At 36.9% G+C, this 13,010-nt stretch overlaps 2 protein-coding genes across 3 annotated transcripts; both read left to right on the forward strand.

Moving 5' to 3' along the window:
• The first annotated feature begins 1,510 nt into the window (after nt 1-1,510).
• Nucleotides 1,511-3,833, forward strand: LOC107468663 (acetolactate synthase 3, chloroplastic). The gene has a single exon (XM_016087993.3). It carries the CDS (start codon nt 1,557-1,559, stop codon nt 3,549-3,551), a length of 1,995 nt encoding a protein of 664 aa, XP_015943479.3. The 5' UTR covers nt 1,511-1,556; the 3' UTR covers nt 3,552-3,833.
• Nucleotides 3,834-7,731: 3,898 nt separating this feature from the next.
• Nucleotides 7,732-13,002, forward strand: LOC107468686 (splicing factor U2af large subunit A; the record flags this gene model as incomplete). Of its 2 annotated transcripts, XM_016088022.3 has the most annotated exon segments (14): nt 7,732-7,900; nt 8,500-8,663; nt 8,796-8,912; nt 9,324-9,385; nt 9,998-10,068; nt 10,156-10,200; nt 10,284-10,343; nt 10,642-10,702; nt 11,146-11,258; nt 11,909-12,024; nt 12,141-12,239; nt 12,370-12,445; nt 12,593-12,681; nt 12,939-13,002. In XM_016088022.3, coding segments are annotated over 14 exon segments (1,191 nt in total), but the record flags the coding sequence as incomplete, so codon positions are not given.
• Nucleotides 13,003-13,010: the final 8 nt, after the last annotated feature.

Raw genomic sequence — 13,010 nt, forward strand, 5'->3', positions numbered from 1 at the left:
TTAGATCTTTGCTTTATGATTAAGCTTTCTCTTTCTTTCTTTTCTGATAAAAGTAGCAGGAGGAACACAGCTCTCTTTCTAATATTTTTTTGCTGACCGAAGCAATAAGAGAGAGTGAAGACTTCAATCTTGTATGAGAAGCTTGGTGGGATCAACTTGGGTAAGCATTTCGGGCTTGGGTTTGCTTTCTTCATATTCAGCCCGTTGGTTTCTTTGGCTTTGTTTCTTTTGGGCTCCACTTGACTAACCAGCCCATTAGCCTTGATGTTTTATTTTTATTCCATTTTGGGCTGCTAGACAAAGTCTTGACCTGCATTGTTTAATAAATAATTAGTAACATATCATTATTAACACTCAACACTAATTATTTATTTTACCCAAAAATAATGTTTGTCATCACTAATTAATTTAGTTAATTTCTTAACTCAACAAATCCTATCGTTGGAGGTGGGCTGAATGCAAGTGTCATACACTATTTGGGAAATAACCAAAAGCTTAATTTAGTTATCATCACCAAATGCTGTCTCCTAGTATTTATCTTTTATTGTTCAATTTTTTATCACATATTTGGCAGATTAAATAGGGAGATCTTGTTTTGATGGATGTTGGATATAAGTTACACGGTTATGTTAGTGTTATTCATACCTGACCTCCCTGTGGTACTGACTTGAATATTTTCATGATAGAGATATTTATGTTTTTTGAGTGTCACTTTTTTTTCCTTCAATTGAATATTAACTCATTATATACTCAATTAGTTTCATGAAATTTTATCTATAAACAAAAACCCACTCAAATCTGTGGCAGTTTAAAACTGCCGCAAAATTAAATCTCCACTCCTTAATAGACAACACTTGTGAAACCGCTGGAATTTCGTTTCGTGACGGTTAAAAACCGTCACAAATTCCTAAAAAAATCGCCGCTATTCAGCGCATCTCTTGTAGAGGTTAAATACGTACTAACTCAACATATGGAAATTATTTTCTAGCCTTAGCTTGCATTACATAGTTGGGGCCTTCAACATCGGTATGCTAAGATTTTCGGGCCATTTATTAGACTAAAGGCCAACAAAAAAATGAAACAATTTTAAACCAAAAAGAAAAATTGTAAAAAGTCATGGCAAAAAAATTACAATATTACCTTCTGTATCCCCAAAAACAAAATTTCATAATAAAGGTATTAAATCATGTGCTGACACACAAATAAAAAGTTGACTCCCAAAAGATGTTAGACTTTATCTAAAAGTTAAAATGTACGAATTAATTTACATAAACTAAAAATTTAATTATACATATCACATTTCCTAGATTTGGTAATTGTCTTATGTAATGATTACAGATGGTAAATAAATACGTAAACAGCGTATTTATGAGAGGTTGAGATGAACACGGATCTTGACTTGATGTCCTTTTTACCATTTCACCCAGTCAAGAATAAATACGCGCCAATGGAGAAGGGGTAACATGGTAAATGAACAACATGGCATTCAAAATTTAGGGTCTGCATTTCATTACAGACGATCATCATCCCTTACACTCCCGCCGTTCTCTGCAAAAATGGCTGCCACTGCTTCCAAACCCTCTTTTCCAGCTTTTCAATCCCTTCAATCATCTTCAACCTCGTCGAAGCAAGCTCTTACTTTCACTAAATTCCCAAATTATCCCTCTTCTTCATCACACACCCTCCGAATCACGTGCTCCCTCTCCAACACCAACCCCAAACATAATCCGAAACTCTCCCCTCCGAATGCATCCACCGCCGCAACCAGCTCCCCTTCCGTCGTTGGCGACAATTTCGTTTCCCGATTTGCTCCCAACGAGCCACGCAAGGGCGCTGACATCCTCGTGGAGGCGCTGGAGCGCCAGGGTGTCACCGACGTCTTTGCCTACCCCGGTGGTGCTTCCATGGAGATCCACCAGGCTCTCACGCGCTCATCCAAAATCCGGAACGTTCTCCCGCGCCACGAGCAGGGTGGCGTGTTCGCTGCCGAGGGATACGCGCGATCTTCGGGACTCGCCGGCGTCTGCATCGCCACCTCCGGCCCCGGCGCCACCAACCTCGTGAGTGGGCTCGCGGACGCGCTCCTTGATAGCGTCCCGCTCATTGCCATCACAGGCCAGGTCCCCCGCCGCATGATTGGAACCGATGCCTTTCAGGAAACCCCGATTGTTGAGGTAACTAGATCCATCACGAAGCATGCTTACCTTGTTCTTGATGTTGATGACATTCCTAGGATTGTGAATGAGGCTTTTTTCTTAGCTATTAGTGGTAGGCCTGGTCCTGTGTTGATTGATATTCCTAAAGATATTCAGCAACAACTTGCTGTTCCCAATTGGGATCAACCAGTTATGTTAAATGCTTACATGTCTAGGTTGCCAAAGGCTCCAAATGAGTCATATTTGGAGCAGATTGTGAGGTTGTTGTTGGAATCTAAGAAGCCGGTTCTGTATGTGGGTGGTGGGAGTTTGAATGCGAGTGAGGAGTTGAGGAGGTTTGTTGAGCTTACCGGGGTTCCTGTGGCTAGTACTTTGATGGGCTTAGGATCTTATCCTGTAGGTGGTGAGAATTCGTTGCAGATGCTTGGGATGCACGGGACTGTGTATGCTAATTATGCTGTTGATAAGAGTGATCTCTTGCTTGCTTTTGGGGTGAGATTTGATGATCGTGTGACGGGAAAGCTTGAGGCGTTTGCTAGCAGGGCAAAGATTGTTCACATTGACATTGACTCGGCAGAGATTGGGAAGAACAAGCTGCCCCATGTGTCTGTCTGTGGGGATTTGAAGCTGGCCTTGAGTGGGATCAATAGGATTTTGGAAAGCAGGGGGGTGAAGGGTAAGCTTGATTTTCGGGCTTGGAGGGAAGAGCTGAATGAGCAGAAGCTCAAATTCCCGTTGAGTTACAAGACGTTTGGGGAAGATCTTATTCCTCCTCAGCATGCCATTCAGGTTCTAGATGAGCTGACCAATGGCGATGCTATTATAAGCACTGGAGTTGGACAACACCAGATGTGGGCTGCTCAATTTTACAAATACAAGAGGCCTAGGCAGTGGTTAACATCCGGTGGTCTTGGTGCTATGGGTTTTGGATTGCCGGCCGCCATTGGAGCTGCTGTGGCTAATCCCGGCGCTGTTGTAGTTGACATTGATGGTGATGGCAGTTTTATGATGAATGTTCAAGAGCTGGCCACTATAAGGGTGGAGAATCTCCCTATTAAGATCTTGCTGTTGAATAATCAACACTTGGGTATGGTTGTTCAATGGGAGGATCGTTTCTATAAATCCAATAGGGCTCACACCTATCTAGGAGACCCGTCTAAAGAGAATGAGATATTTCCGAACATGCTGCATTTTGCAGATGCTTGTGGTATACCAGCAGCTCGAGTGACCAAGAAGCAAGACCTTAGAGAAGCAATTCAGAAGATGTTGGATACTCCGGGACCTTACCTTCTTGATGTCATTGTACCTCATCAAGAGCACGTGTTGCCGATGATTCCTGCTAATGGATCCTTCGAGGATGTGATAACTGAAGGCGATGGCAGAACAAAATATTGATATCCTTAGCCAAATTCATCTTGATGCTTGTATTGTATAAATTAGCTTCTAAATTTTGTAGTTATTTTAGCAATTTTGTAGTCAATTGTTTTTTCTTTTGCTACTAGCTCTACTGTTCGTTAATCAGTGCTGCTAATCATATTATTGGATTTGACTCTTAGATTATTACACAAGATAGTAAATTGAGGAAGTGTAATGAGCTGCTTTTCAGAATCCATCATCATAAGTTGGAATCCCACAATATTGACACAGGGCAAGTTCATGATCTCAATGTTGCGAATACTTATTATTCAATAGAATATATAAACTCTATTTAAATAGACTTCATATTTCATATTTCATATGTCATCCTGTAGCTAATAATGAATGAAGTGAGAACCGAATATTATGCGATTCCAATTCCCTTGTAGCGTTTTCTTTGGCTCTCTCCCAAGTCCTAATTGTATCAAATTGAGGGTGGTTTTTGGTTGCGATGAGTGGAAGCTGCAATGTTGAGTACTCAACGTCAGGGACTCAAATCTGATGACGAGGAGATTAAAGCCATAGCATATAGCAACCCATTGGCTAGCGACAAATTTTTAGATAGAGTTTCGATCTGCGATGGATTAATTCTTGATCTGTCAAGTTGGAAAATAATGTGGAAATTCCCCAGGGAAAAAGAAGCTTGGCTGTAAATTTACCGCCACTTATGGAATGGTTTATCACTTTATTGACAAATATGAAGTGAATCAACCACCATGAACCGAAACTTAGATACAAGAAATATATGAAAATGAAACAAAGGGTAGCTGACGTCATTCAATGTCAATATATAATTATATATACAAAATATGACGAGATTTACATATGGACAAAGAAATTCTGTTTAAAAATCAATTCATTGCGCACTATGCGGCAGACTTGAAAATCCTAAAACAGTAGATATTTATTTTGGTTTCTTTTTTTTTTTTGAAAGTGTTAAGTTATTTAATACATATATATTCTGTACATTATATTGATTTTTAAGTCTAAGAATCCATAGTAGAATACTAGAATGGTTATGTGTCTTATTCTAAGTTAATATTCAAATTGAGTAAATAGTTAAATTGGTTCTTGAAAGATCATCCGATCTCTGAATTGATTTTCGAAAGATTAAATTAATGAAAATCGTCTTCGAAAGATTTAAAATTAGAGTATATACCCATTTTGGTTCTCAAAAAATTTCAAACCAAACATATTTGTCCCCAACTAAAATTAATTACTCGATTGATCCTTAATAATTAATTCCGTTAGTCACTTAGGTCCTTGGCTCCGTCAACTCTAACGGAAGACAAAATGGTCCGTGAAAACTTTAACATGGGACAAAATGATTCCTGACAACTCTAACAAGGGACAAAATGATCCCTGACCTCTTTATTTGAAAATGACACTGTTCTTCCGCAATTTTTATCATATCTCGCATAATCCCTAACATTCATACTCTCCTTCTTCACCTTCACAGTCTTCTTTTCCATCTTTTCCTTCCTCCTCTTTACCTCCAAGATTAAGTCATGGTGTAATTGTCACACGTGTCGTACCTATCTCAATATGTCATGGACCATACACTTCCTAAATCTTTGTGACCGGTACATCCACCTCCTCTACACTTCACCCACCAAAAGCATCCACTTCCACGTCTTTGATAACATCACCTCCAACCCCGACAATATCCATGACATCCTCAAGACTAAGTTCCACAATTATTCCAAGGGCATGTCTTTCTCCACTCTCCAGTAAGTAATATAGATTGTTGGACATTAGGACATCATGAGAAAATTCTCCTTCGACATCATATGCAAATTCTCATTTAAAATAGACACCGAGTGCTTCATTCATTCTTTTCCGGAGTCCAAGTTGGCAGACAGCTTCGACCTCGCATCCAAGCTATTACAACGAGCAATGTCGCAGTTGCCACTCATATGAAAACTGAAGCGATTACTGAACATTGGTTCGGAGAAGAAGTTGAAGGAAACGATCGAAGTGGTGGACAATGTGGTCATAGAGATGTTAGGACAGAGGAGGAGGGAGATAGCAACGATGACGACGAGTCTTAACAAATCAGACTTTCTGTCTAGATTCATGGGATTCATCGAAGACGACAACTAGTTGAGAGACATAGGCATTAGTTTCCTGAGTATGAATTGGTTGAAAACAAGTTGATGATTTTTTTTGTGAACATTAAATTTATAGAGTGTGCATTATGTAATTTGAAGTTACAGTGTTAGACTATTAGTGTTATGCAAGATATGATGAAAATTGAGAGAAAATAGTGTCGTTTTCGAACAGAGGAGATCAGGGACCATTTTGTCCCTTGTTAGAGTTGTCAGGGACTATTTTGTCCTCCGTTAGAATTAACGGAGTAAATGATTTAAGTGATTGATGGAGTTAATTGTTAGGGACCAATCGAGTAATTAATTTTAGTTGGGAACTAAAGCGTCCAGTCTGAAATTTTTTTAGGACCAAAATGAGTATATAATCTTAAAATAATCACGTTAGTTCTTTCGTCTATTTTGTTACTAAAGACGACGTTAAATTTTACAGACGTGGCACATAAACTTCACAACTCAACCCGAATCCGGATCCTACCCACATCAAACCAAACCCAAACCCAGCAAGGAATAGGATTTCCTTCCTCCCACATTCAGCAGCTTCTTCGTCTTCTACCTGAAACTCCACCACGCCGTCGCCACGCCTTGCCTGCAGTTTCTCTCTGACGTGAATAGGTAATTGCTGCTTTGCTGAACCCCTCCGCCTAATGTCGCAGAGATCGTCGTCACTGCACCGTCCAACTCTTGTCCGTCCTCTTCTTCAGCTTCTGGTAGAACATGGTCTCTTCTTTCGTTGCAACTTGCACCGATTTGCTCTGCTTGTATCGGTCTTCCTTTGTACTCTTCCATGGACGCCGCCAAGTTGAAACAAAGACCGTTCAATCAAATCTTGCCAAATCAAGGGCACACTGCCATTAAGTTAATAAATTTACAAATTTGAGCGTTCATTGTTGTTGAACAAAATCCTTGCTCACCAGAAAAAAATCAAATTTTGATTAGCTGTTCTTATTGTTGGGATCTGGATTGAAGTCTCTCCGAGGATTTGGTTTGATTGGGAATGAGCATCATGAAATTGCCCCAAGGAGTTCAGGTTGAGAAGGGATCGCAACATGAAATTGCCCCAAGGACCACATCATGAAATGGAAGAACAGTCAATATTGTTTGAATTACTGTGTATGCTACAATTGATGGAGGCAGCAGCTGTTGGAACTGGCATGGAGGCTGAGACGCGTAAAAGAGAAGGAGAGTCGTCGGGTTGGGTTGTTGGGTTAGGCTCCAATTTTCACGTCAGTAAAAGTCGTTAGTGATAAAATTGATGGAGGGACTAACGTAATTAATTTTAAATCTTTCAAAAATAATTTTGATTAATTTAATTTCTTAGGGATCAATTTGAAAATCGGGCATGACTAATTTAATTATTTACTCTATTCAAATTATTCCATTCCTAGTATTTAAAGTTTCAATTTACTCAATTTAATCTCATAACTTAGCATTTCGACCTATATTAATCTCATAACTTAGTAATTGAAAATTTTTACCTCAATTTGTTGCTTAAAAAGCTTTTAAAATCCTTAAGTGAAATTATGGTTATAGTTAAAAAGTTTTAACGATCACTTCATACCCATTAAAAAGTCTTGCAGGATAATCGTTAGTTTATTTTAATATACCGTTAACGATTTTATGACAAAAATAAGGTCAGAAACTAACATGAATTATGAATACCAAATTAGAGATTAAATTGAGTAAATCGAAATTTTTAGAGATCGGACTAAGGGCGAATACAATTTCAAAAATCAATATGAGTATTAAGAATTTTAGGATTTTTTGAACTAAATTAAAAATTTTAAAATATAAAATACATATTGAAAGTAAACTAAATAATATATATTTATACATGATACATTATAACTAGTTTTAGTGTATAAATAATATTTTTGTTTATAATTTTATGAACTAAAATAACTTTTGGAGTTTTAAGGATCAAATTTAACTTTTATTTTACTAATTTACTTGTGCTACAAAGTTATTTTTTTTTTATAAACCTGAGTTAATATGTCTATTGTCTACAAATTAAAATATTATTATTCTTTTTAAATATATCATAAAAAATTTAAAATATTATTATGCTTGATCAACGATCACTGCCATTTCATTCTCTAATCTTCATCACACAGCGAAGTATTTTAGGGTTTCAACGTTCAAATTTCATAGCTTCAGGGCTTGCATCCAATGTCTGACATCGAAAATCATGCTTCCCTTCGTGGCCGTTCATCGCCCGATAAGGTTTGTAGTTTAATTTTTTTTTTTTAGTTTCTGAAATATTAATGTTTGATCAGTTTTATCAGAAGCTTCATTTATCTGTATATATGGGTGTCTTGCTTGTAGAATTTATGAATCTTGATCGGACCTTTTTCTTTTAAATTTGTTTGTGTTTGGTTTCGTTCAATGTGCTTGTTTGTATTTGCAGTTTGTGTTTGGAACGTTGATTCTTGTTTGTAATCCAAAATTTAGTTTAGGTCACCCTCTTTGTTGGTTGTGGGTTTCTATGTCAAACGGCTGAAATGAGAAGATTTGGGATTGTGGAAGATTTAAGGGTGGTTATTCTGTATTTACCAGATGAAACGAAGCAAATTACATTTTTTTTAAATAAAAATAAAGAAAAACCAGATATGATAATGGTTTTAATCATGTGTGTGTGCACCCTGCGTGCACCTGTTTGCAATTGGTGCATGATTAAACAAGGGGCATGTAATTATTTCATGACCTGCAGTTGAAGGCATTACTGATTTAGGTGGGTTGGTATTTGAATTTTTAAGGCGTCTGAGCCTGTCTACTTACATGTGTGTTGGATGAGATCATTGAGTGTTGTTAAATTATCTCAGCGAATTTCTCGTGGATCTGCTTATGAAAGTTCACGGATGACAAGGCAAGATGATGAAAGGAAAACCTTTCATGACCGCCATCGCAGAGACCACAAGGTTGGAAGGTTTATGGGGAGGGGTAAATATGACAGTTATAATGGGCACAAGAAAAGTGATTATGATAGGTTAGACTATTCATCCCCTTTTCTTCTCTTCTAGTTGAAATTTCCTTTAGCATTTGACTGATTAGTGCCTTTCTTTGTGCAGCTTTCTTCATCTATTTGTCATTCATATTGGAGAGTTCTTTCATTTTGTAGGCATAATGACCGTGTTTGCGATGGAGAAACAAAGCACAAATATGGAGCGCATTCAAAGAGATCGAGGAGGAAATCAAGATCAAGATCACGGTCCAGATCCCCATCTCGGTCTGAATGGTAATTGCACTTGAATTCGGTGTGTCCATTGATCTTGTCCATTGATCTTGTGGGATATAAGCTATCTATATGTTCTCGAGTCTGTTGACTTAGCCTTGCTTTCCATCTTAGTTTAGCATAATGTAGAGATAAATGCCCTCACCTCTACCTACATCGGTTAGAAGGTGAAACAGGTATTTAACTGGAAACCAATGTGTTCTTAAATAGCTTTATGTCAACTTGAAGAAATTTTCTTATAAAGTTCCTGCAGCTGAACAAACATTTCCTTTGCATGTTAAATTTTCTTATATGGTTGTGTAGGTATGATACTGTTGTAATTTGATAGACTCTTGAACTACTGTTTTCCTTTTGACTGCACTTAGCTGTTTTTATCTTTATCTTCAAATGTTTAATTGTTTAATTGTATTGCAGCAAAAGGACCTCTGGTTTTGACATGGCACCACCTACTGCAGACGTAACACCTGCTGTCTCAGGTACTGAACCTCTTAATTTAATAACTTGCATGTAGGAATTACTATTTAGATTAGTTACAAGCTTCGTTTATTTATTTTGCCCTCCACATATTCAGCTTGAAATAATTGTTCCCTTTGTTTAAGTGTTTTGTTGATATTTTCTGTATATTTTGACGTGATGAATTTACTTTTGAAACTGAGAACCATTCTTGTGTTGTTTGGCTGTTGTGTGTGGTTTTGTGTTTCTGGGTTATTATTATGGTTGGTTAAGAAGACAATGTTGGGTTTGATGTCCTACGAACCTACCTATCAGCAACGCTCTGTAGCATATTCAATGGATGACCTATGCATTCTGTAGCTGGATCTTTCACTCTGAACCAGCAAAAGTTTCCTATTGGTGGACACATATGTCCGCAGCATCTTCAGTGAACTCGTTTATAAATTTTTTATTTTTCATGCTATATAATAGGTATGATTTATTTTCTTTCATTTTGGCTTTATTTGTTGTGGAATAGATGCTTGTACGCCTCTTAACTTTTTTTCTTTTAATCTATTGACAATCTACAAAACCATGCAATATTTTGAAAAAAAATATTTTCTATATCTTGTTTTTCCTAAAAGTTAACAATGCAGGGCAAATACTGGGTACTGCTCATACGATTCAAGGAACTTCACAAAATTTGTCACCATTTGGAATATCACAGGTGCTGGTTTGTCATCAGTGTTATGGCACCAGATTTTCAGCTTTTTTAAATCCTATGAACAATCTATATGATTTCATTTTGCCACAGATGGGAACACTTTCTGTAATGCACATTCAACCTATGACACAGCAGGTGGTGTGACTTCATATAAGGGTCAATATGTGGATTTGCAAGTGAAAATGTCTTTCTGATAATTTTTTTTTCTTGTTCTAAAGGCTACAAGGCATGCCCGGCGAGTTTATGTAGGTGGGATTCCTCCGTTGACTAATGAACAGGTTCTCTCTCTCTCTCTCTCTCTCTCTCTCTCTCTCTCTCTCTCTCTCTCTCGACAACTCTAATAAGCATTGCCTTCCCATTTGTTTGAAAATAGTTTGCCAAATTAATTTGGAAGGATATTTTGCATTATATGAAGGGAATATTTCTCTAGGGATGGGGTGATAGGTGTAGTCCATTTTTCTTTAAGTTTAACGTAAACATTTTACTGTTAAGGTAAACATTGTAATGCTTAACCTAAATTTTCTTTTCCTTTACTTTTGGAATTCTTGTTTTGAGGTTCTTTTATTTTTGAAACAGACAATTGCAGCATTCTTCAGCCAAGTCATGATTACCATTGGGGGCAATTCTGCTGGAGCAGGTCAAATAAGCATAGTATTTTATTTTTAGTTTAGATATCTATATAAGCTTTGGTTTAGTTACCCTCCTCAGTAACTTAATAACTTATTGTTGTTTCCATTAATCCAGTCTTAGGACTACAAGCAATCATATGATGATACTGCCTTTCAAATTTAAGAAAAACTAGAAATTTAGGTTGGCAATCAAATAGTTGATATTTTCTCACATTCTAATACTCTTGTTTACAAACATAACATCAACCTTTCAATCGTGTTTTTATTGTTTTCTATATTTATTGCATGTAATGTGGACTGCATATTTGCTTAAGGCACATAATTCAACAGTTTCTATTAATACAAAAATATAATTTTCTTTAAAGTTGGTGGACAATATAGTGTTACATTGGTGTCATTGATCTCCATATTGGCTGGTTATATTGTTTATTCTAGATTTTATGGTGTATAGGCGATTCTGTTGTCAATGTCTACATCAATCATGAGAAGAAATTCGCATTTGTGGAGATGAGAACTGTTGAGGAGGCTAGCAATGCAATGGCGTTAGATGGAATAATATTTCAGGCAAGGACTATCATGTTAATATCTTGAAATACCATCTTTAGGTGTTGTTATATCAAATGAGATAAAATATAGCAGGAACTAAGTAAGGAGAATGCCAATTACTGTATGATTCATCCATTAACATTTTGTGATTTCTGGAATATGTACTTTTTTTTTTACTTAATGTAAATACAGATGTGGAGAATCTATACTTTGTTGGTAGGAAAGTATTCTTCTTGCGCAATCTAGGTTTTTTATATGCATGGTCATAAGAGGATGTTATCTAGTGCATTCTCAATCTGATGTTTCATGCTGACTGCGTGCTCTGACCTTTACTTTACTCTCTTGGGATTTTCCACTTAAACAACTGAATGATTAGTTATTTCATCTGAATATGTGAGTGGAAACTATCGGAACCCCCATAAAAATGTACATTGGGTTGAGGATAGTTCAATTGTTAGTGGTAGCAGACCAGGATTAACTATAGATGGAATAATTAGGAGAGATTTAGATTTAAATGGCTTTCTATTTCTATAGATGTGAGTTATGAGTACTCGATGATGTGTGATTCATGTTGCTCATCCCACATAGTGGGGAAGGAAAGGCTTGCTTCTTCTTATTGTTAATGTATGGAAACACTATACCCTAACATGTTTCTCATGATATCTTAGGGTGTTGCTGTAAGGGTCCGTAGGCCAACAGATTATAATCCTTCATTAGCTGCTGCTCTAGGTCCTAGCCAGCCAAGTCCACACCTCAACTTATCTGCCGTTGGACTTGCTATTGGGTTAGTTGACCACTTTGTGATGTGTATATCTTATATTCTAAATATCGTTTTCCTAAATAAAGGATAAAGAAATTATATCTAGTTTTTTATTCTGATTCATCTGGATTTGTTTCTAGTGCTGTTGGTGGAACTGAGGGACTTGACCGCATTTTTGTGGGTGGGCTTTCATATTGCTTCACTGAAGAACAAATAAGACAAATACTAGAATCTTTTGGGTAAAGCTATTGTACATCTATTTTGTTTTGTATCAAGGTGTTATTTGGTTTTCGATTCATGTGGGATTTTGATTTTGATTTTTTTTTACAAACATAAACTTCGCTCATGGTGGCATTTTTCGTATTGCAGTACTCTCCATGCTTTTGATTTAGTTAGGGATAAAGACACTGGACATTCTAAAGGATATGGTTTCTGTACTTATGAGGTGAACAAAAGTCGTAACTTCTGTTGCTATTTATAATGATATTACATTTAATCTGTTTCTTTTCCAATCAGTTACATTACAGGTTTTGTATACAGGTTCTGGTATATTTTTTTCTTAATATATATTTTCTGGTTACAATCTTATCAGAATCCAGCGGTAACAGACATTGCTTGTGCCTCTCTCAATGGCCTTAAATTGGGTGATAAAACATTGACTGTAAGGCGAGCTACTGTCAGGTTGGCCCCTTTTTCTGAAATAAATCTGTTATTTGCTTAACTTTGTTATTTGGGGTTGGCTACACAGATCAAATGACCCCATTGCATCCTATCACGTTGTCGTTTGATCCATGTAGCCGGCCCCTCGTCAATGTAAACGGATTTTCTATATTTTTTAAACCATTATTGCTGCTTTATTCAATACATTGTTTTGTGTGGCATAAAGTATTAAATATTCAATTTTTTTCCTACTTTCATTAAATGCTCTTCTTGGACAGTGGCCATTCTAAAACAGAGCAGGAACACATCTTTGCAAGGGCACAACAGCATATAGCTATGCAGGTGAAGCA

This window comes from Arachis duranensis, chromosome 10, assembly GCF_000817695.3.
Source record: "Arachis duranensis cultivar V14167 chromosome 10, aradu.V14167.gnm2.J7QH, whole genome shotgun sequence".
NCBI lineage: Eukaryota > Viridiplantae > Streptophyta > Magnoliopsida > Fabales > Fabaceae > Arachis > Arachis duranensis.